The sequence below is a fragment of the Aristolochia californica genome, unplaced genomic scaffold (genome assembly GCF_029961685.1).
Source record: "Aristolochia californica isolate CCGP_79_NKW_82.1479 unplaced genomic scaffold, dmAriCali1.0.hap1 SCAF_4, whole genome shotgun sequence".
NCBI lineage: Eukaryota > Viridiplantae > Streptophyta > Magnoliopsida > Piperales > Aristolochiaceae > Aristolochia > Aristolochia californica.
Genome location: NW_027182103.1, coordinates 45392555 through 45417652, shown reverse-complemented (window position 1 = coordinate 45417652; position 25098 = coordinate 45392555). Strand labels below are relative to the sequence as shown.

At 39.1% G+C, this 25098-nt stretch overlaps 2 protein-coding genes and 1 pseudogene across 2 annotated transcripts; all 3 read right to left on the bottom strand.

The window, feature by feature from the left end:
- Positions 1 to 99: 99 nt before the first annotated feature.
- LOC137962583 (uncharacterized) lies at positions 100 to 8185 on the bottom strand. Its single transcript, XM_068809534.1, has 11 exons — positions 8036 to 8185; positions 7141 to 7326; positions 6982 to 7040; positions 6400 to 6465; positions 6038 to 6145; positions 3913 to 3979; positions 3043 to 3127; positions 2658 to 2818; positions 1118 to 1219; positions 718 to 940; positions 100 to 338 (listed from the first exon to the last, which is right to left on the bottom strand). The coding sequence occupies exons 1-11, from the start codon at positions 8072 to 8074 to the stop codon at positions 205 to 207; spliced, it is 1230 nt and encodes a 409-aa protein (XP_068665635.1). The 5' UTR covers positions 8075 to 8185; the 3' UTR covers positions 100 to 204.
- A 630-nt stretch (positions 8186 to 8815) lies between these two features.
- On the bottom strand, positions 8816 to 16035 carry LOC137963761 (uncharacterized; annotated as a pseudogene).
- Positions 16036 to 19186: 3151 nt separating this feature from the next.
- LOC137963655 (gibberellin 2-beta-dioxygenase 1-like) lies at positions 19187 to 21158 on the bottom strand. Its single transcript, XM_068810810.1, has 3 exons — positions 20552 to 21158; positions 19920 to 20259; positions 19187 to 19561 (listed from the first exon to the last, which is right to left on the bottom strand). Exons 1-3 carry the CDS (start codon positions 20947 to 20949, stop codon positions 19307 to 19309), a joined length of 993 nt encoding a protein of 330 aa, XP_068666911.1. The 5' UTR covers positions 20950 to 21158; the 3' UTR covers positions 19187 to 19306.
- Between the last annotated feature and the right edge of the window lie 3940 nt (positions 21159 to 25098).

Genomic DNA, 25098 nt, shown 5'->3' with positions numbered 1-25098 from the left:
CCACGGGCGTGGTTTTTTCCTAGTCGGAGACTTTGAGAGCACTCTCTCAACAATGACCAGTTCTGAGAGCTAGCTCCTGTCAACCACAGACGCAAGCAGTGCCAACTAAAATTTGAAAAATTACCACAACGTTTACCTACTGTTAAATATGAATAGATGGTATTCAACATACATCACCCAATGAGAAAATCACGGAATTGATCCCTACTGAAGGATTTGACTACCATAATCCGAGTTGAATTTGTCATATCGGTGAGCGTGTAGATGAGCTGATGGTCTTGTGTTCAGCAGTGCGGTTTCAACGTCCTCTGGGCAGACTGGACCAACTGCTGGCAACTCTGCAAGCAGTGTAAGACAACGGTTAGGTGGCAGGTGGAAATACTAGATTAAGCATCACTTGAAAAGAAAAAAAACATACATGAAAGTTGATAGAATTACAAGCAAAAGAAGACAACAATTTCACAAAATCGTGAGCTTGTACCCTTTTTACCCCTAAAGATGATGAGTTATTAAAATAATTCTATGGTCTTGGATGGTTAAATTAATTGAACAATTTTAGATTTTTAATTTGATATAACATAAATTTACTGAAATATCTTGATGAATATGAGAAAGAAAGCACGTCAAGCAGTTTTCCAATAGTGGTCTACTCATTTTAAAGTATATTTTTTTGCAATTTTTCTCATCCATGTTGAAGAAATCAAGCAAGTTGCTTACCATCTTCAGGTACCAATTCTTGCTTTTCTTCCAAAAGTGCCATTAACCGTCTCAGTGGCTGCATTGCAGCTTCCTTGCAAAGCAAACGGATATCTGAACCAGAATAACCTTCTGTCTTTTCCACCAGTAAATCATAAGGAAGTTCAGCGTCACCAGGCTTTGACGATAGGAGTTCTTCAAACATGGCTCTCCTTGCTTCTGGCTCCGGAAGAGGTACTAGGATCTGTATTTTTGAAAGTCACTCAGAAAAGTTAATCATACTCACACATCTAACAATAGTCGGGAGGGTCTTGGAACCCATTCCAATTCTTCGCCAAAGAGCAAAGCCACACTGAAATATTCAGTGCTTCTTAACCATGAGAAAGCAACAAAATAAAAAATTTTGGAAGCAGAAAGATACTCGTTTCTCAAGCCGTCGGAGCATGGCTGCATCAAGCTCCCAAGGGAGGTTTGTTGCCGCTAACACAAAAACGAGTTCATCCGTCCGTGTTAAACCATCCATCTGCAATCTAAATAGTGTCATCAACCTTAAGAAGAAACAAAAAAAAGACATACAAAACATGCAGTCTTTTTCTTTGGAAGTAGAGATTTCAATTAAACAATCACTTCAAAAAGTACAATGATATGAGAGTTGAATCAATCAGTTTGTGCCAGATATGGGTAGAATCCCGGACAGAATTGCACAGAATTGAATTATTCTTTCCAATTGATCCAGCATGCATCGGTCAGTATTGGCAATCAAAAGTTACATGAGACTGAAAAGCCCCAGAAAACACTGAAGGAGGCATATTAACTCATTTAAACAGCTTAATTTTCATTGATGTTCTTCATTGGGAAAAGAAAGAACCATATTGGGACAAAGCTTTTCCATTGCAGGAGTTTTGCCCAAGAAAATCTTGCAGCATGAGCAAATTTCCCAACAAAGTCAGAAAGATGAGAAAGATGGCAATAATTATGTATATGAAGATGCTGGGTCCACAATAGGGATCCATTATTCAATTAATGTGTGGTCAAAGGAATGACCCACTTAAATAGTCGCATCTGAAATCTAAACCATGGGGCACTTCATACGGAGCTTGAATCTACTTTGATTAGATTAAAACCCTTTAAAGAATGAATATAAGTTAACGCAGACTCTTTCAGAAGCTATTCGTCTAATTAGGAAAGTCCTAATTAAAAAGAGACTTGAATGAAATAAGAAACTCCTAAAACTGTCAAAAAACGGTATTATGAATGAGAAACTTCCTCAGATGCTCACTAAAATATTAAATTTCAAATGAAAAAAGGGACAATTTTGTTCATAAAATACTAAACAAGTTTGTGAAATACTAAACCTCAACACAAACTTCAAAGAAAAGAGACGATCTGTGAAGTAAAGTTTTAGGAATAAATAATACCAATATGGAATATATCACACTCTAGTTACAATCCCATTTCTTGAACCAACAATTTTTGGGACCAACAGTTTTAATAAATAGCCAGTGATTGCTCGATTCACTGAGTGATTTATATTCTAACACAGACTGTATATTTCCCTTCATGCAACATTCAATACGATATCCTTTAAAAAATTTAAATGTTGATTATGCATGCATACAACATGCTACAACATGTTGAACTGACAACTTTGTGCTAGAAGCCCCTTCATGTGGTCATTGCGCCAAGTGCCCAATCCATGAGATCCTTCAAACTGATCATATTATTTTGCACAGAATGACACAACAAGTGGTTGGTCCAGCCTTGATTGAGAGAACAGTTGAACAGTTTGAACAAGTGTTCAACGCGAATGCAAGCAATGCTATTATTTGCTTCATTTAGAAATCTAAAGTGTAATGAAATTCAACAAGTCATCAGAGAAGTTTCTTTTTGAAGGTCCAGTACACCACAAACAAAATCGACTGCAAACAGGATTCCGAGTCCAAAAAGATTGAAGTGTTTACCTGTATAAGAAGCTCAGTCTTCAAACGTCGACTAGCTTCATGCTCGCTACGACCTTCACCACGTTGACTAATGATCGCATCAATCTCATCAAGGAAAATGGTTGATGGTGCATGGTGTCTTGCTAGCTCGAATAGTACTTTAATCAACTTCTCCGAATCACCTGAATGCTTGCAAAAGCTACAGGATGAGCTTAGTTGTCAATTAAATATTTCTAAACTCTGATAGATATTAGAGAAAGATAAGGCAAATTAAATAAAACATTAAATCACTACCAAGTTAATTAAAAAAATCAAGAAAAACTAAAAACAAAGCTTTAAAACATAATATTGTCCCCACAAGAAAACACATAAAAAATTCAATGCACAAGATAAAATAGAGATCTACCACGCCACTTGCTGACAACAGATGAAGCCGAAATGTTGAAAAAAGTTGTGTTGCATTCGGTTGCAACAGCCTTTGCAAGCATTGTCTGCAGTCACAAATTGCAAGTTGGATCTACATTCAACTGTGGAAATCTAGATTTATGAAGAGAACAGAGAACAGTCATGCAGGAAACCATTCTTCTTCTTTTTTTGAATGTAGATTACATGTACAAACACAACCCCCTTACCCTGGTGAACCTCACACTAAAAGGAACCCCCCCTCTCTCCATGTGCCATTAAGTCAATGGATGAAGTCAACAAATTAGCCCTCAAAATTATTTTCTGTTTTTGGTAACAGCGAGAAACTTTTAGTAAGGCAGCTAGTAAGGGTGAAAAGTAAAATTAAAGCCACCTGCTGGAACTGATATGTATTATATTATGGTGGTGACTTGAGAAAATAGATACATAAGAACAACTTGTTACCAATATGAGTGGGAAGAAGTTGCATGAATTAATGAGAACCAAGGAACCTTCAGAAGAATTAGATACGGACCATATGGTTATGTCTTCTTCAAACCCATCCCTTCAGATTTTTATTTTGCAGTCATCAGCATTTTCTTTTAACTCATTTAAAAGTGCCTTTGATTTCTTTCATAGATGTAAGAGAAAATGCCTAGAAGAGCAGAAACCATAGCTGATGGCAAACTTTGGATGGAAACCATTGAAGAACAAGAACTTCCTTTTGCTTTATAGCTCACTTTCAAAAAGGTTTATCTAATGATATAAGGATGATTTATTAACTTACACCCAAATATAAAGGCTTCAGTATAAAATATGGTAAAATGCAATAATGTTTTTACATGAAAAGCCATGTCAGCTACCATGTGCAAACCTTTCCTGTTCCTGGAGGGCCAAACAGAAGAATTCCTTTCCATGGAGACAGCAGACCAGTAAAGTACCTGCAAAGAATAGATCCAGTCTCAATAATCTGTCTCGATATAGAATGAGAATGTCGAAATACTCTGCTAGCCATTCAAGCTGCAAAACTTATAATGAAAAACAAATAAGAATTGCTTCCCATATGTCAAGTTCAACAACTTTTCTCTGGGGGTTATCTGAACGTCTGTCATGGAGTTTATACCATAGATATTGTACAACAAAAAGAAAAATCTGTTTTCCCAGATGGCTTATTTTCACCTCAATCTATGTTGTTTATGCTTGCTAAATCAGGCAGGTTAGCAGGGTTTCTAGTTCTGAGGGGATTTGCCCAGGAAGTTTGAGCAACCACCAGCTAGGAAAAACCAGGAGAACAACCAAACTAGAAAAATAAGTACTCCGTACTATTAAGACTTAACTTTTTTCAAAGGTATGCATATGAGCTAAAAATAAAGGCAGTTGGTAATTCTCTCAGGATACACTCTCCTGGCAAAGAGCGATTTTAGCGTACAACGTGGAGGAAACACCAAGTTTAAGTTTTAGTACCATTGCAAAACTTTAACATTTTTACTTAAACAAGAAATTATTATAAAAAATGACAGCTTATCTTCTTTTCCGACCAAGTTTTTCTCTAGATTATCCATCAAACAATGGAATAGGAGAGGTTGCAGGCACCATATTTGTCCAGCAATGCCAGCTTTTGGGCAGCCGGCAAGTAGCCTCATCTGATTCAACTTGGAGTAGTCCTGATCAGTTTTCCAAACAGTATACATCCAAGAAAAAAATATTCTGGTGCAGACAATAGGCTTAAAATTTCCCGACATGATATAAGCTGTTTGTTTCATGAAATGGGCATTAACAGTGTCAGAAGTCCCTCCATATTTTCCTAGGCAATATGGGCTACCTGGGAACCCATGTGATTCCATTAAGAATAGTAACTCTCATCAGTTAACAAGTTGGTGGGTTAAAAAGTCCACCAACAAATGGTCGTATATATGCTCCAAGTCTTACACTAGTTGTGTGAGAGTGAAAGTTACTGTGTTAGAGAATTATCCCGCAATGGATTGGGCTTGAAACGATCTTACATTACTTTGGAAAGACCTCCTAACTTCGGCTATTCATTTTGGGAGGAATCAGGCCAACTTTAACATGGTACCAGAGCCAATCCAAGTCCAAGTTTGTGTTCTATGTGGCTTTTGTGTTTTCCCCTCAGTGTGTATGTTTTTCAAGTCTTGAGCAGATTTTTGGTAACTTGGACATGAAGAGGAATATTGGTGGGGAAAAATATCCACTGGTCTATAGTTGTCCATGTGTGTTCCACATATTGAGTGGGTTGTTTTGAGGTGAGAGTTGATGTGGGGGAGAACAGTCCTACAATAGTTTGGCTTGAAAAGATCTTATTCTTATTAGTTGGGAAGAGGCCTCCTAACTTCAACTAGTCATTTTGGGAGGAATAGACCACATTTAAAGATGTTAAATACAACAAAAACACATATTATTAAAATTTAAAGTCGAAGCTCAAGATAGTTTAAGGATTACCATTATTTTATTAAGGTAAAACTTGAAAACCAGTAAGGAAAACAGTTTGGACAAATCTCTTCCCTTGCTCATTGTATCATACCCAGAGTTTTTCCTTTCCAAATACTTGTTGTATATCTTGTGGATATGGGCAAAGCATACAGCCACAACGAATACCAGCATGTATTATTCTGTTTTTTTAATCGCATTATTTCATTCTGAACGAGGACCATCAATGATATTTTATCAACTCTATGTTAAGAGAAACTATTGTCTACAACATAAAAGATCGATGTCATAGAACAAAAAAAAAATGCCTTGAAATAATGATAGTAATTAAGTGCAATTCTAAATAGTTGGAGGAACTTCATTGATTACAATCAATTTTTTATATAAATATGAAATTTTTGTTATAAAAGAATGTAAAGATGGACATAGAACTTTAACCAGTGAAATATGGATCAAGAGAGAATAGATCTGCTCCTGACCAAAACCTTACAAAATGCAGTGGGTACATATCCAAAATGATCAACAGTTTGGTTTTGAATGGCAGCACTACTTACTTTGGATACTTTATAGGCATGACAACTGCCTCTTTAAGAAGACGTTTAGCATTCTCCAACCCCTTGATGGTTTCCCACTTTACATCTGGATTCCCACGTATTATATCCCTGGAAGAAGGCAGAACACTCATTAAATAGCCATTGAGAATCTTTTTTTTTTTTTTTTACCATTTAATTGTTCGTCTACCATGCTCCAACTCTATTCCCTAAGAAACAGGCGGTGATTTCTTTCCTATGAATTTAAGTGCTCATAGTTTAAGTAGAGAAGAAGGAAAGAAAAGAAAAGAACCGCAACTGCAAGGTAAACTAGCTAAAACAGGTTGTTCAGTTTAGAAAGACTATATGTTAACTGCTACACTTACCTACTTAAGCTTTCAGCTAAAGTGCGCATGTCTGCCGATTCAAATGGAGGAAATAGAAACTTTTGTCTGAAAGATTAAACAAGAAAATCATTTAAAAACAATTACAATCCATTCTATCAAAATTATCTTCACTGTCAAGCATTTAGATGCCATGGTACCTTGCTCAATGGCCTAAGATAACATCAATGCATGGAGTCTATATATGACTAAATGAGAGAAACATATGCCTCAAGTTAATTATTTATGAATAGGAAAAAGATATTTTAAGGGCAAGATGAAAAAATTAAGCACATGATCATCTAAGGAAACAAATGAACTATAAGAAAGATCAAGTAGCAGAAAAGGTAAATAATGAGCAAAAAGCGTTCATCCTGAGGAAAAAATTGCAAGCCACCCAAGCATTTCTTCCATTATGATGAAAATGCAAGAGTTTTTTTATGAAATGAGAAATTTTATTCAAAGAGATGATCCTTAAGGGTCACATTATTTATATTTAAAGATACCTCAAACATATTATGGCATTTTTTTACTGAGTTAATGCTCCTACAAAAATATAAAAGACATGAGCTCAAGTGATCATACACTCTTTCTTCATATTTCTCTGAAATGTCTCCAGCAATCTGGGGAGAACTTTTCCTATCCTGATAAGGTAACAAATTTTAACATCAAAACTAGATAAAATACTAACTCAAAAAGAAGAATATTTCTGATGGTCACCATTCATCCACCAATAACACCTACTTGGCGTTGGTATTGCTCAAAAACAGCTAATTCAGATGTATTTTTGCCACTTCTGCTCCTATTGATAGGTGAAGTTAAAGAATGTCCATTGGCAGCTGCTACTTGACCAGCCTGACGAATTGAAACATCTTCCTCCACATTCTCCCGTTTTCTTCCAAATTTTGCATCATAAAATTGCTTAAAATCCTAAAAAAGAACAATATAACGAAAATAGTTCAATATATAAGTTCGCTTCATCTCATTTACACATAATAATCAAATTGGATAGAAAATTACAAAGCAGAGGGAAAAAAAAAACTCTTAAAAAACGAGAACTTAAAAAAGCTAAAATAAACCAAGAAAAGGCCAAATAAAAAGGTAAAAATGAAGGTAAGCCAACCAGAGAGACCACCTAGGGATACGAAATATAGATCAAATGTTAGGAAGCAAAAAAATCAGATCAAGATCATGACCCAGTTAAAAAAGCCAAGGAAAGCAATGCTAAAAGCGGACCTAAATTGAATGGGAAATGCATATACTAGACAGTACCGGAGAAGTCATTGGTTATGAAAAACGAGAAACTTCAAATCGATGAAAAAGCGAATGTTAGAACTGTGAACTCGACGAAAAAGCGACATACTTATGAGGTACGGAATAAGGAAAATAATCCAAAATTCGACAGGTTCACTTCGACAGCTAACTACTCGCTAAATATCAAAATTTAGAAACAACCACGGCAAATTCCTTTCGAACCTACAGCAGAAACATTTTAAAGGATCAAACGGAAACATAACAGTCCCGTACAAACCAGATTGAAATCGCCGGAAACAAATGTAACCGGAGCAGACAGATGATACTAAACATTCAAGAAGGAATGCAGAATAAGCAGAGACAAGGACACGAAGGAGAGGCGTACCGCGAAGGACCAGCGAGTAAGAGAAGGCTCGTCTCCCATTTCTGATCTATAATAGCCCGGCTGAAAATGAAAGGGAGCGATCTCTCTTACTCGTGTAGTCGTCGGCAACGCCCACTACCAGCAGCGCCGGAATCTAGGAAGGCAAGTAGCATAAATAAACAAAAGGTCTCCTTTTGATTTTGAATGCCTTTTCTGCGATCCCAAAATTCCCTTGCCGCGCTTAATTAAATCTTAAAATAGCTGGAAATTATATTCCCATTAACACAAACGAAGAAGGGAAAACAAATCGCTTCTGGACCGGCCCGGTTCCTAAGGCAGATCGAACCAAACCTAATAAGTTTGGTTTCTTAGTCCAAACACTGTGACGGAAACGGGATTCGGTGATGTCCTCGTAAAGGTGAAATATGCAAATGCGGTAGCAGAGTAGTTTTCCGACACAGACCAGGTTCAAGTGGGAATCACCGTTGCCCTCCTCGCTTGCTGATTCACTTCCCAGAATCCCGATCAGTAATGGCAAGACGAAAGCGTAATCCTTTTCACAGACAGCAACTGGAAAGAAGTCGAAGAAGACATTTGAGGTACTTGATCTTGGAAGATCCTGTCTCGTTATTACAACCTGTCAATTGCGTACATGTGTGTGTTTAAACATGATCTTCATACAAAATTATGTTGTTAAATTGGACAAGCTCGTCGAGACATGGGATCTCAGCTTTTAGAACTCACAAAGAACCTCAACTAGACGCCATCTGCAAAACGCAGCCTCAAATTATTGAGGAACTGTTTTACCAAATAAATATTGAGGGACTGCACGTGGAATAATACTACCACGTAAGTTTACAACAACCAGGCATCTCGCAAACACTGGAGCCTAGATGTGCTGGTCTGATTTGAAACTGAAAAAGAAAAATTTCTCACCCAATTTTTTCTTTTTTTTTCCAGAGAAAAAGGGGAATCATGATTAAGAAGAGAGAGCACAAAGAGAACTCAATCACTTTCATCATCGCTCTCACAAGATTGGCATAAAGCCTGAAGTCCTGTTTTCATCTGGCTTGTTTTTGCCACCTCCTGTGGCTTCTCTTCTTTCTCAGTGTTGCTCTCAACAGGAGCAGGCACATCCTTCTTGAGGACTTTGACTACCACATATGGAGACATTAAAATGGACTTGGACTTTTGATCTCCTATATTCAACAAAAAGACAGTAATGCAACTGTCACCAAAAAAGATATAACATCTCGTGAGCAAAAACAAGGCATATATATATATATATATATATATATATATTGAATAGAGAAATCGAATACAAATATTAACAATTGAATGCTTGTAGTGAAGAAAATCTAGATAGGTATAAGGCATGAACAAAATGCATTTGTGTTTCCATGACAAACAAATGAAAAAAGCAGCACGGAGTGGTGGAAACTGGTTATGATCATATTGAGAAGTGGCTACTATTAAGCCTTCTATTAGGAACTCGAACAAGGTAATAAGGTTCCTAGATTTCTTTTTTCTTCTTCTTTTTTTCAAAAAAATAAATAACATAACATATATGTGAAAAAAAGGAAGAAACAACTTCAAGTTAATGTACCACTTCCATCATCCATGATATTTGCATTTGTCAATAGGTCTGTTGGCCTGGCAATTCTGCTTGGAAGTTCTTCAGAGAACTTTTGACTCTGCACAAAACAAAATCATTAAGGTTCAATGGAACAAATTGTGATCAGAGTGGCTGGTGGATAGCACTACAATTATTTGCCCCAAGAAAAAGAAGGCAGCCGTAGTTATGATCATCAATGTGAGAGATTATAAAATAATTGACATCAGACTCGAAGAAACCTTTTTCTTCACATTTTTTTTTATGAAAACAGTTACTGCCCAATCCTTTCTGGCAAGTTCCACACAGAAGGCATGTTAAACTATTCAGTAGCAAAATCAAGGATTTCACACACATCTGCTTAATCAATAATCAATGCATGCAACAGCCAAGAATCAGCACTCAGATATATATGAATATATCCACCGACGATGATAGAAAATATTAAATGCATTGCCGGCTAACTGCAATGCGCACTTTGCCAACTCTGGAATGGCAACCTACTCCTGTCATATTTATTCCTCCACTCAAATGCAATATGAATTTGGTGATTGCAAAGAACTATTATGTTAGAAAAAGATCAGGCCTCAGCTCTGGATAATTTGAATTATCTTGCTGGTTCCTCAAGCGATATTACTAAAACCCTTTTAATCATTCACCAGAGATTCTCAATTGCACAAGCCATGCTCATCTACTTATTATAATTATTGGGAACTGCAACAGAAAAAGAAAAGATACTGATCAACTTGTAGTTTTATTGTAATTAAAATGAAGGATCAAGGACAGTGAGAAGAAAACGTCGTCTTGTAATCCACATTCCCCTTCTTCAGTTAATGACAAACAGTTCCTCAGCAAGCCTCTTATTTGACAGATTAAACAGCCTATGATCCAATAACATGCTCTTCGTTAAGAGACTCCTAGTTTTAGGGCCAGATTTAACTTCATGTTTGCCGGTAAGATAACGAGAAGGGTAACTAACCAAAAAATATTATCACATTTTGGTAATTTCATCAAAGTTTATAAAGGTTTGCATAAATCTTTAATTTGATTCAGTGAAGTTAATAACATTTTTGCATTTGGTGTACCAATATGTTATACCCTGTTGTTCCAAATGCCTATTTAGTAGAGGGAGATTGATGCGGGACAATTAAGAGAATCAAAATTGAGGCATCGGATTGTTGATTAATTTGCTTTGAACAGAGAAACAAAGAAAAACAAAGAAGAATTGAGAAAGAGAGGAAGAAAGAATAAATTGGGGAGGCGAAGAAGAAGAATAGAGAAGAAGGGAATTGGAAGGGAGAGAAGAAAAACAAAGATTTTATTCATTATTAATTCATCTTCAAAGCTGCATCCAATGTGCAGTTACAGCCTATTAATAACTAAAATTGAAATTTAAAACTCAAAACAAATAAAATCAATATCAGATCAAATTTAGTAAAATCAAGAAAGATAAACTAAAAATAAAATAAATTATACTATAACAATAAATAATTTCAACTATAATTGGTGGGTCCACTAGAGCCCAATGGGCATACTGGTGTCCCCACCAATTCTCCCGCTGTTGGAAAACTTGACCTCGTCGAGTATAATTTTTGGGGTTTGGATAATACATCAACAAACGAAGTCAATGGTGTGGCATAGGTGTCCAATAGGATGCACGGCAACAACGGTGGGTCAGCTCGACGACGACGACAACGGAAATGTTTGAAAAATGGAAAAAGGAGCTTGGCACCAGTGAGAGGCGACGATGACGGCGTCACTGAGAGTCTGGTGAGGGTCGGAAAGGTCTGAATGCTATGGTAGAGGGCATGGTTTTTCTCTGCATCTTAGGTTCGGGGTGGCATGAGGTTCTACAACAGCACTAGGGGTCTTCGATTGGCTTCATCAGTAGCTAGCGTCGTTATAGCTGGTGAAGGAGGTCGCAAATGGTCAGCGCTAAAAATCAACAACGGCAGATGGCAGCGTTGCAATGCTCCGCAACGCCTCGGACAATTTTACCACTACCCTTGTTCAGAAAAATCAACTGAAGCACATTGGAAGATGTCGGAGATGCTGTCAGTGAGGGCGGTAAGGGCCGGTGACGGGAGGGCCGAACGATAGAGAACGAGCTTGTAGGCTTCTCCATTGGCGACATCAGGTGCTTGGATAGTGCACCGGCTCGAAGAGGGAAAGATGGCATTGCTTCGATTCTTTTGCTGGATGATGTGTCAGCAATGGTAGATCGAGTATCGGTGGGGGATTTGTTGTTGTCTCAGCAAAGTTTTATGTGAAGTTTGAACCAAAACTATTCAATTGAAGATGTTCAAAGAGGGTACCGACATTGTCTCATTTTCAGTCATCGATGTAGAAGAACCCTTGCCAAAGGGATCTTCGGCTCTAATACCAAATTGATGCGGGACATACAAGAATTTAAATTGAGGCGTTGGATTGTTGATTAATTTTCTTCGTACAAAGAAACAGAGAAGAAGAAAGAAGAATTGGGAATGAGAAGGAGAATTGAGAAACGGAAGAAGAAAGAAGAAATTGGGGAGGAGAAGAAGGAGAATTGAGAAAGAGAGGAAGAAAGAAGAAATTGGGGAGGAGAAGAAGAAGAATAGAGAAGAAGGGAGCAAAAGGGAGTGAAGGGGGAGAGAAGAGAAACAAAGATATTTTATTAATTAATCTTCAAAGCTGCATCCAACGTGTAGTTATAGCCTATTAATAACAAAAATTGAAACTTAAAACACAAAACAGATAAGACATTGTCTAATCAAATCCAGTAAAATCAGGAAAGATAAACTAAAAAAATAAATAATTTTAACCATAATTGGTGGGTTCACTGGAGCCAGATGGGCATACTAGTATCCCCACTAGAGATCTACTGAAGATCTAAAAGCAACACTGCAAAAACTCTCCTCCATAGCAGATCACAAAAAGAGGTCATGTTCTATGTTGTCAAAAAAACATTTTATTCTCCATGAATAGTAGAAGACCATGTCTACAAAAAGCTGACTCTTCATGAATTTCTTAATTCCATCCTAACCTCTCTCGCATCTTTTTTTCCTTATTTGCATGGGTCCACCCCCTCTCCTCCAAAACAAAAATTTAGAAGTGAAGAAATCTTTTGAACAAACTGAGTGATTTGTTGCATTCAATGCAGTAAACCACATCTATCAACTTTAACTGATCTACATAACTGATTTTGACCAATATTGTTCAGTTTCTGGTATTGGCGCATTGGTCCAAAAAGATATGATTAAAAAAAGCTCAACCACAAACGAAGCAAATACACACCTTGCTTTTATGATTTGGTGTTTCACCCTTAGAAAAGGGTGATTGAGATAAATCTTCAAATAAATCATCCTCTTCTTCATCCTCAATACGGTGAACAAAATTTTCTGAATTCTGCACTATTATATTATAAGCATTATATCATTTTGTACCCAGAGATGTAGCTATTTTTACTTAGACACTGAACTTACGAGCAAGACCAGTGAGGAGTCCACTTACATGGAAGACTATTGACCTTATGAGGGCTTCATCCTCTTCTTCTAATTGTTTTTTCCTGATAGAGAGACAAATCTTCAGATATCATCCCAAAGACAAGCTTAAGCTTATAAGGTCACTTCAAGATTAAAATCACCATTATACCTTTTCTTCAGCAGTTTGTTGTAATATGCCAAAGCACAAACAAAACTTTGCTTGTTTCAACTAAGTTTGGAAATATTTAACTTGGTATTACCTTCATCGACTTCATTTCATCCAGGGCAGCAAGTATGTCCATCTCCCGTTTTGAGTCCAAGGTTCTATTCTCTAGTGATTTCATGGCATCCCCCATTTCTTCTGCATTCCTCTGTCTTTGTTCTTTATCTGCTTCCTGATGATAAATTAATTAAAATTAAATAATAATATTTTTTTTTTAAAATGAAGCAGAAAAACATTTGCAGCTTACTTCATCCTCGGCACGCCACGGCTCAAAATTGCGGGTAGCACCAGATTCAACCACATAATCAGAATTTTGAGGATCAGTCTTTATGGTGAGTTCTGCAGAGCATTTGGTGCATTTGAAATAAAACCTGAATATTTGGATGCCCAAATAGGTCTGCAAGAATTTAATTTTTCAGACAAGTAGGTGAGTTCATAATTAAACAGAAAAATCGGGCAAGCCTTTACACTCTCCAAAGCAAGTGGTTACACTTGCTCATATATATGACCTACTTGTTTACCCCAAAATAAATTATAATTTTATTTTCAAAAATATGCCAAAGTAAACTATCATAACAATAGCATAAACTACAATAAAAAGTCACAATAAGATAATTCCAAACAGAATAATCTCTTCAGACCTAAAAATTGCAGAAAACGTACTAACCTCACCAATGACATCTTCTTTGAGAGAATTGAACTTGGTCTTCTTGTATATGTAATTACCACAGGTATTGCATCTGATGCTCATGGGGAGCATCATCCGCACCTTAATCTGCTGGTTTTTGGGTAGTCGACGCCTAGGAATTTTTGAAGGGTCAAAATCAGGAGGGTAGTATTTGTTCAATACCTTCCTTTCACCCATGTTGTTATCTAAATACTAATCAACAATCTGTTGAAGAAGGTGAAGCCAAAAGCAGAATGTGAGAATAAAGAAGATGTGTTGATAATAATAAATGAGAATGATAGAAAGTTAAGCAAGCAGCCAAAAGCAAGGTTTGGAAAAATAAATAGAACTAGAGAAAGAGTTTCAATTTTGACGGAGGTCGTGATGGTTGTATTCTGATTAAAATTCACAGAGATAAAAATGTAGTTCAAGTGAAAAGCTGCTATGCAACACCCTGAGGGAGCCACGTATACAAAAAACATTTTTAATGATCTTACTTTATTATCATTTTTCTAACGGCAGATCTTATGCATTCTAAATTATCAAAAAATGAAAAAAATGTACTATCCACATGCCAGCAGGCGATCATCTCCTTGAAATTAATGCATATAGAACACATTCTGGAATATCAACGGCTAGGATTGTGTAGCTTAATATGAATGGTGTGCAGAACTAAAATCAGGGGAGAGGAAAAGACATTGCAGTTGTACCAGCACTGCCCATATGCCATATGGGTCTCTGCCATTTATGGTACCACTGATTACAACATGTAATGAGACATATTAATCAAGGCATGTAACAAATTAAATTTCCCAAAACAAGTTCTCTTGAATGATTCAGCAACAGTTGTAACTTTTGACTTTTTTTTTTTTTAATACTAGTTCCGGTCATTAATTTTCTTAACCAAAAAAGCAACTCTCAGCTTGTTTAGAGTTTTGGCTTAAAATTCTGTATCTTCAACTACATGATATTAAAATAAGATATTGGAAATGAAGCACTTTCTGTATCACTGAATTTTTAGTGCAATCAGTCATACAATTTGCTCAATTCTTCAAGTTCTTATTACTTTACATACAGATTCACACTTCAAGAGTCTAAAATTTCAAGGTATATGCCTGTGAAGAAGTAGAATCCATATTCTTTAACATCTGTTTATTCCTTTACAGACAAAAAACTCAGACTCCTGGTGCCCCAAATGGAGGTGGAATGGGAAATAGAATGAGTGCAACCAAGGAACAGTCACCTTGGTTTTCAAAAAAAAAAAAAAAAAGGTTTTCTCATACTACACATACCACACAAACATGTCCTCTAGACCTTGGCAGGTCGTGTTACTCTCCTTGTTCCCTGTCATTATGACTACTATGAAAGAATGTAGACCTTGGTCAACACTGATTTTTTATGAGTAGAGTTCTGTAACTTCAGGTTATGCGTGCCATGTAAGCATCCTAGAGGAGTGGGAGTTGAGGGCAAATTTTAATCATAGATTAAATCATCTCGTTTTTTTTTTTTTTTAATACACCCATCAACAGTATTCTCTGTGATCGGAAAACCCCAGCATATTATATAATAGATAATATTATGTGTCTGTAATCAGTAACCTCCATATCCATAAAGATGAAGGGAGCTTGGCTTCTTTCAAAGATATGATAATCACCTAGACACATCTATGCACACATCAGCTGGACATTTACTCAAACGTCTCAGAGATCAGAATATCCACTCTCTTATGTCAGTCACAAATACAAGACCTCTTACTATTAAAGCACAACATAAACACAGCAATGCAAATAACTTGCACAACATCGTAAGAAAATAAACATAATAATTATTTAAACAAGGACATGACTCATCCGACTAGTTTCCCATCACAATTGCCACGCAAAATTTATTACCAATAAAAAAAGAAAAACTCAAATTTCTGAAGAACCATGGAGAGGATTACCAAAAAAACCAAGCGCTGCGCGCTCAAAAGGAGCGATTGAAATTCAAACAGCTCCTCTACTGACTGGAATAGATGGAAGCTTCGGTACGAGCGATCTGGTGCAACTTCCGCGCAAATTCGATAGAAAGAGGGCGAGAAGAAATTCTACGAGTTGAGAGCCGGGAGTCGAAGAGAGAAATTGGGGTTTCAGTCGGACCGACTCGGTTGTTTAAGATTTTTGGGTTCAGAAGACTTAGGCCCGGCAATGCCACCCCAAATCAGGTTTAAGTCACTTTTAACCATTTGTTTTTACGGGTTGCAACTTGGGTCCGACTGACAATTGGGGTTGACTAAATTGACTCAAATTAGAGACGAGACCAATTTCAGTCGAAACCGGGTCTAGAATAAAGAGAACCAATCGGTTTAGTTGTGCAGAAAAACTCATGTCGAGCTTTTACTTGGGATCGATAGGTAGGATTCGAAGCGGGGCCTCGCTTCCCCTTATCCTGTGTTGTTTCTTTGTAGAAAGGAAACGAGGCCGAGTGCTCAACGTTTTACATCTCTTGGACTCCATGTCCTTCTTTCCTGCTACTATCACAGCAGAAGCTTCCACTAACAAGGGAATGGGAATTGGGATGGTTGGCCGTTGAAATTGGATTCGCGATAGCAACATTTGCGATGAATGAATGCGCACGAAGGGATAAACCTTTGCGCCGCTAATATCACATTCACATCTCCTTTCTCCATCCAGGAGTTCATGAGGGCTTGCTTTGCTTCAGAGAACAATGGCGGATGTCGCTACCAACGACGTTTGACCGACCCGATTGTAATTTCCAAACGTAGAAGACGCTTTCCTGAGATGCCTTCCCTTCCCACAATTGACGTCCCATTAAAAAACCCATTGCTTTCAAGAAAAGTGGGAGAAATGGGGTTGCCCATTCCCTCACGCAAAACCCATCAAACAGGACGAACAACCCACCTGGAATATAATATAGGGGCGAAAATTGGGTGCTGTTGGCTCTAGTCGTGGGGTTGCTTTCAACGGAATTGTTCAGGAAGCAGCACAAAACTGTCCAACACGATGGGATTCTTCCATGAAAAGGCGAGGGACTTTATGAAGCTTTCCTTCCCACAGTGTGGATAGGATCTATGGTTTTCTCCCTTTTTCGCTGAATGTCCGGAAGATCCCCCCAGAATAGCATATTCTTGAATACCCTTTTTCTCTTTCGTGGCGAACTTTTCATGGATTTCAATAACAAAAAGGCAACATTTAAACTGAAGAGGTCTCGGAACGAATAAAAGAATCAACATGAGGTGTCGCGACCAGCCATTGACAGGGGTACTGCGGTTGGTGTCCCCATTAATTCATTCCCTTGGAGGCCTTTTTGGTGTTTGGATATGTTTCGATCTTTGTACCAATCTATTTTCCAATGCAATCTGTTTCCACGCGAATCAACCGAGAAACCTTACCAAACTTAAGGATAACGAATAATGGTAATTACTAGTCCTAATTTGGTAATGAAATGAATTCATGGATGCAACTGAGCTCCTGAAGAAAGCAAATCCACGTATAAAAAAACCATCCTCCCATGAATTTGACGCGAAGTACCGGTGTCCTCTTCCCAAACCCAACAGAGGCGTTACGCACAAACGGGCGAAAAGCACGATTTTTTATCTGAAAGTTCGGTCGGTTACGTTGTTTCACAGCAGGGTAGCTCCAGTACTGCTTTCCATTAACGAGTGCCATATGTCCTCGAACCCACTCGATCAAAGACTGCAAAACCAATCCCTCGTAGCCACCATAATCAGATAGAATCCGACAATCACGAGGTCCTCTTTTCCGTTTTAGGCTGGCTTTATTTGCAGGTTCATACGTTACCACTTTATTGCCAAAAGGCGCCAGGTTTTAAGGCACCCTAGCGGTTCCTTCTCGTATTGGTAGAAGTCTCTTAAATGCTAATCGTCATTTGTCAATGGAAACGGCCACTGATGCCTTCGATTGTTTTAATCACGGGAAGTTCCCTGAGGTCTTCGGCAAGCCTACCAAGAGAAAAAAAAATTAAAAAAATGAAGGCTCTACAGTCTAGTCTCTGCTACAATTATTACTCGTAAGATGAAGGCTTCACTGTTCGGAAGAGAAACAACAATAAGCTCGAACTGTTCAAATCTCTTCTGAGTGAATACAATGAATGCCTCACCCTTCTCCCGAGAAACTCATCCGTACAAAATAGAATAAAACGTCTTCTCTTCTGCACCCTGACTTTGTTTTATCTTTTCCGAGTTCTTTACTGTATAACAGTCTAAGATGTCAACTTTATGGCTTTCTTTATGACAAGTTGCTGATTTGGTGAAGACTTCCTAGTTCCGACTAACTCGCTCTGAAGAAGACGAAAGACTGGGAAAACCGAGGACCTCTGTTCCACAATTTGTTGACTGCTCCCAAGTTTCGCACTAAATCAAACAGAGTTCGAACTAGCAAGTCTACAATGGCGCAATGTTCCCGACTTGCAAAACAATTCTACAGTGAAAACTACTGTGTAATGAGAGAAAATATTCTACTTAACCACACCGTCGTTTTTAGTTTCAGAAACGATTTGTCAGTAATAACACAGTAGAGTAAGACGAATGGGTCCGGGAGGAAGAAAAAGATAAGAACTACCGCCGTGGCGCTTACATTCAATAAATGGTCTATGAATTCATGATGATCGTCTGGGAGAAAGCCAGCAAGCAAGCCTGTACCTAATAATTGATATATGAACACACTCTGCCATGAAATCTTCATAAGCGGATGCAGCCTTTCTATCAACTCTGTGTAGCTTGAGAAAACTGTCAGTAGTTGTTTGTAGGTGGCATTTTATTCCGTTTCCATAGAACTATTATTGAGTTGTTGGTTGGTGGAAAGCCCTTCCCCACTTGACAACCATGACCACAAAGCTTCCAATAAAGGTAGCTTTGGTAAAACATTAAAATGGATTTGTCGACTAGGAAAACAGACACAAAAAAAGCTCGGAAGACGGTGAAATACGAAACATTTCAGCAAAGCGGAGATTCCAGAAGGAATTTAAGGATATTGCATGTAAAAATTAGATATTTAACAGAGCGGGAGAGAGACTCTGAAGAATGAAATAGGAGGGAAGTTGTAACTTGTGAATCTTCCTTTTTTACAACAGTTAAGTAGCTCAGAGCTCGTCGGACATTGAAGGGTCGAATCCTTACAGTCCACCAAAAGCATATGTACAACGACGAGGATTATGCAAGATTAGTAAGAGATAAAAATCTATTTATTGAGGCGGGCAGTTACACTGAGAAAAAAGAAGCTATTTTTTTCTTTCCATATTTGGTTAATTTGGTCAGCACATCCAACCTATTGACCGAAGCATTTCCTGACTAGGAAAGTTTTGGTACATCTCAGCCTTCATTGAGCGACTTCTTCTCAAACAGCACAAGCCTGTTATCGGCCAACCGTGATTTGTAAGCCGAGTTTTTATACTCGGACCATGTGAACTCCTTGTACCTGCTTTCTCCCTGGGCGGTCAGCGATGGCAACGGCGCTATCTTTTCCTGTAGCCCTGGCGCACCGAAATAGATCATGGACAGCCTAGATTTGAAGCTGTTGGCGATGACTCTGTGTCTGACGCTCCTGAACCTCCCATTTGTGAGAACCTGCAGTGATCAAGAAGGTAATTAAATTATAATGAGAACCACAGTGAAGAAACTGATGTGAAAAGGAAACCGAAAACCCATTTAACTGTAAGCAAACCCCCTCTTGATGGGAAGATAAATGAAAAGACCCATGAAGTGATTTTGTTTCAAACTAGGATTGAAACGACTTGAGACGAGAAGAAAGTTCCAAAAAGATGTATGGCGATTGCTCGAATCGGTTAAAATGGAATTGTAGGGAAAAAGGTTTTTTAAGTACAGGAACATCACACTCAAAAGAATCAAAATTCAAAACTATCCTGCCTTGCCTTTTTAGCGGCTTATCTTCTTCCCAAAATGAAACATTAGTTGCAGAGTTTACCTGGAAAGAATCACCAACAAGGATGAAAAAGGAGTTTCGGTCTGGTGGGACTGAAACCCAACTGCCATCTTTCAGAGAGATTTGAAGGCCAGTTGTATCGTTTGATCTCAGGACTGACACGATCTGTGGGTCCGTGTGCTCCCCGAATCCAATCATTTCCAGAGATTGAAAGTCTGGGCATGGTGCGTAATGGTTGAGCCGGAATAGAGAGTCACTCTCTTCGTCCATCAAAAGCCTACTGAAGATGTTTCTGGGCTGAATCTTTAGTCCTTCAGCCAGGAGTTCAAGAACTTCACAAGCTAAGTCCTTCACGCCTGATACGTAATCAGTCACAGCACAACTGCCAAAATGGAAAAGAGTAAGTACTGAATTGTTAAGAAACCGACGATAGAAACCATATGAAGACACGAGCTATCAAATAAAGAAACCGAGTGTCGAAGGCTTGAGGTTTTTTTAAAAAAGGAAATTCCTATCGGCATGAGAATCAAGAAGAAGAAAAAAAAAATCCCATGCCAACATTAGCAAAAGAGTGGCAGGAACAGAAAAAAGAAACTGAAGAACATGCTCAATGATATCTCTCTGTAGAGTATAAAGAGCGAGATGAAGGATGCATTTGAGTTCGTTGTGCGTACCGAAGCTTTTCTGGCTTTCCGCTGGAGACGTCCAAAACGCTCTGATAGATGGATTTCTCATCGGGTTTCAAGAGGAGATATTCAACCCATCCCACATCACCATTCGGGCCAATTTTTTTATTCCCATACCCAAATGGATCAGCGGACCCTGCTTTCTCTTTCTCAGAACGAGGTAAAGAGAAAAACTTGGCACCTTCGTCTTCCAATCGATTCATGACTTCTTCTGGAACGCCATGGTTGATCACCTTGAAGAATCCGTACTCTTCGCAAGCATGCAGAAGAGGGAATTTAGCATCTGGTTCGGAGAGGTCTATCACCGGAATGGCCGAAAATAAGGACTGTTTCTGATTTTTAACGAAGGAAATTTGATCCAATGCTGGCCTAGATAACACCACCATGGTGCCTTCAGAACCGAGAAACGAGAAACAGGGAAAGTTTCGGAAGAAAGGGCGGAGTCTCGGAGACGGCGCTGAGCACACGGGGAGCAGCGTATAAATGGAAGTGGGTGAGTGGGAAACAGGGGAGTTTCAGGAGGAAAGGGCGGAGTTTCGGAGAAGACGCTGAACACGGGGCGCAGCTGTTAATTAGAAGATGGTGAGAGAAAATGCATGGCCCGACCCCTGAGGCGATGTGCACGAAGACATCTGGTCTCACAGTTCACTGGGAATTTATATTGTTCCGCGGAGAAGCAGAGGACGATATTAAAAAAGAAAAGTAGAAACAAAAGGATCTAAAAAGTGGAAGAATAACAAATTAAGCAATCAATATCGATAACCAATATTTAACAAATAACAATTTGCAGTCGGTTTTTCATTTTTTTTTCAGGATTATAATCAAAACTTGTAACAAATGAAAATCGTCCACTCCTTGAGCTCTCCTGCTGTTAAACTATGTGCGCAGACAGCGCTTGTTCCTGTATGTTCAAAGCTAAAGCGTATTAAAATGATTCCAAGCAGCTCATTAAATGCGTCGAAGAAAAGTCAGTTCAGGAAGATTCCCTCAGCACTTCTGAAAAGGTTTGGCTAAACGAGAAGCACCGGATTATCGACCGAAGAAAGCACGTTTGACAATTTCGGATTGCAAAAAAGGCTTACAGATACATTCAATGACATTGACTCTGATAATCGTAATCGGTGATCATGAATGCAGGACCAGCCCACAGAATCCATAATTACGGACTCAACAAGAGACGTGCTCTTCTTCTTGAATCAGCAATGACATCAATAATGGAGAAAACCAAACTCATAAAAAAGGATAAAAGAAAACTATTCCGGGTGACTCCCCATCAATTCCTGACCTCAAGTAAGCGTCGTCGGCGTTAATGTCGATACTATTATTAAACAGAGAGAAGAATATTCACTCTGCCCAAAGAGATTAACATCGACGTTCCTCCAATAATTGTCGAATGATAATTTCCGGCCTAATCGGTACTATCTCTCTCCAGTAGGCCTGTGTTGTGATTCCCTAAGATGTCACGTCCAAGATATTGCCCTCATTATTGTCAAATGACCCTTGACAATCTAGAAAAACTTTCGCATCATCTGCAACTTCGTCCGCTTCGTTTCTTCTCGCATTGCTGTAATCACGATTAAAAGCTATCCCGAGGCGTGAAGCGGACATTAGCTTCATTCAAATCGCCATAATGCCCATCCCTTCCAGAGTTTCTCAAGCAACGGCGGTAATCCGGAGGCGTCGGGTTTCGACTTTCATTGTCGGTGGGTTATGAGGAAAAATTGGCTACTCTAAAATCTGTCTATCGAGTAAAGAGTAATTTTTTTTTTTTTTAAAGTCAATTATGCTGGCTTGAGTCAACATGGATGTTCACGCTTTGGGTGGTCCCACGATGTAGCAGATATCCAGTCCGCACAAGGTTGAGTCCGTGTCGAAGTGAACGAGGAAACACGCTTGGATTTGGAATTGACGAAGTGAGGGATTGATTGTGTTCACTATCAGTCTTATCTATCAATGTCTGTGTTTTAATTTTTTATTTTGTTTCTTTTCAGTCAATGAAACCTAGGAAGCCTCTACTTGTGCACCTACTCGGTAATCTGAAAGGGATGTAATTAGTCAAAAAAGCGGTTTTAGTTTAAACATGGCCGAACGCGTGGGAGGATTGGCCTCCTCAATCGACACTGACACTTTCATGGTCAAAAAACAGCAAAGATGAGAATTGGGGACAGGGGAGACAGTGGGGCCCACTTTGAAGCAAGGTCGGCTGATAAGGAAATTAAATTAAATAAAAAATTAAAAAAAGAGAGAATGGTGTCGAACGCTAATTGCCCCGACGCCGTGCCCTGTGAGTCCACAAATAAGCTAAGGTCCGGTTCTCGTCACACGCGGTGGGTCAGCGTGCCGATTCATAATTCTGAGGATGTCATGAGATTGCGTGGTCCGTTCCTGTTCATATCTTTCCTCTCGTCTTCTGTCGGCATCACGCTGCATTCTCTCCCGGCTTGGCATTTCGATTCATCGCCTGATTCGTTAATGGCACATTACCATTTGCGATCAAATTCTACAAGTTGAAAAGTAAAAAAAAAAAAAAAATGGTTTTGATTTTAGGATCCATGGACGGTGGAAACTGAAGTGCGTGCACATGCCCGTGCAAGTCCGAGGCTCGTGGAGAGATTCGATTGATTGCGACGGAGGGAAAGGGAGAGGGTGGACCGGTGGTGGTGAACGGCAATGAATGCGCACCATGGTAGCCCAAGGACGCCGTCCAGTCCACAACGCGGACGTCGACTTCACCTCCAATGTTGAACATGATTGTCTATTTTCAGCTACTTGTGTCGCCCTGAAAGTAAGCCACGTTTCGCGGAAGCTATGGGGATAGGAACTTTGGTCGACTGACTCAGCTCCCACTAACTGCCCTCTCATCTCACTGTTGACATATCGTATATGCTGTCAAGCTTTTGTAATTACAACGAAATAAATGAGCCCGGCATTGGATTACATTGTGAATTGCGACTCTCTTAGTTGTGGTGGAGCCGTCGGTTGAGACTTGAGACTCTTCTTCCTTGATTTTGAAATCCAAGAGGATATCCTCTTGGGGCCTGCGGCTTCCATAGGAGTTGAAAACGGAAGTGACATTTTTGAACGGGGGGATGGGTCCCCGAGTTTTCTGTTCAGATTCACGTCCAATAAATGCGCGTCAGATCAGCTCCAGCCTTAGGTGAAGCGGGGAATACCGATCACTGAGACTAACCAAGTTGCGGGGTTGAATGATGGGCGCCTCTCTCGATGGGTGAGGGATGGGAATCAGCTACGAAGATTTGGTGGAACCCAAGGGAACTTCGACGCTTCTTTTGTACCGGTGGAAATCTCTGATTCCTGCATCCGACAATCCTGGTTGCAGATGACAGGCGAAGGGACGAGTCGGGATATTATAGAGGAGCATTATGACTTACGGGGATGGGCCCCAAAGCTGCTGCACAAGTGCCGGCGTGGCGACGTCTGGATTCTCTGGAACCCTATCTATGGAGTTAGGATTTTCATCGAACGCTTCCGCTGACATAGACGTCAACTTCACTGCTCTACTTTCAATTCTCTTCTCATTTCTTCGTATACGAGGCTCGTCTTTGGGAGGAACAGATGTCCGTCACTGAAAGGCCATGCTCGAGGGGATGGACTCGTGACTGTGGGTGGGCAGAACTTTGATGGGCTTCACGTAACGCCAGATATACCAGTTACTCATGGATGCTTAGAACAAGTCACTGTAGTGTAATTCTGTTCACACAAAGTGGTATTCCTTAATGGTATTCCAGGATAAAAGAGAGGGTCAAGAGAGATATGTCAGATGCTGGGGGCTACGTGTTTTTAATTTTGTTGGAAAACGTGGAAAATTGTCGCACAACTACTAGTTTGCAAAGATACCCTTCTTTTTTAACTTTTAAGGTTCAAGCGTTTAATCATTGTTGACATGTTAGTAGTTTCGTGCTTCTTCGAGGTTGAAAGCCTTCGAGTTTTATACTCCTTTTGCCCTTCTTCAGTGGTCCTTTCTGATTCACAGGCTTGTCCTCTCCTTTGGAAATTCGGAATTTTGGGATTTTAATTCAGAGGGAAGTATTACTGTGATGAAGACAATTGAGGACCCAACAGTAAAATTAAATTGTTGAAATCGATTTACAGGCAATTCCCGTCGTCGTTGTCGTTGTCATTTTCACGGAGGAAAGTATATCATATTCAATTCTGAACATTCCGCACAGAGAATTGATAATTTTGTTCTCTGTCAGTAAAATTAAACGGAGAGACGCATCATGTCTGCCGCCAGGCCTGCCACCTGCTCACCGAGCCTCTCGGGTCGAAAACAATACATGTGAGAGCACAGTGCTTTATTTCGGCCGAACACATTCAGAGTACCGGCCGTTGTTTTGAGCCTAAAATCTTTTTGGTTGATCCGTCTTTTCCAAATGTTCGTATGAAGAGGAAAAAGCCGAAAGAAAACAAAAATGATCAATCATTAGCCTTGGATGATAAATCCACCGACCTCCGTATCCACCAACTCTGGATATGGGAACGTCAATTCCGCAAACCGAAACAATAATCATAAA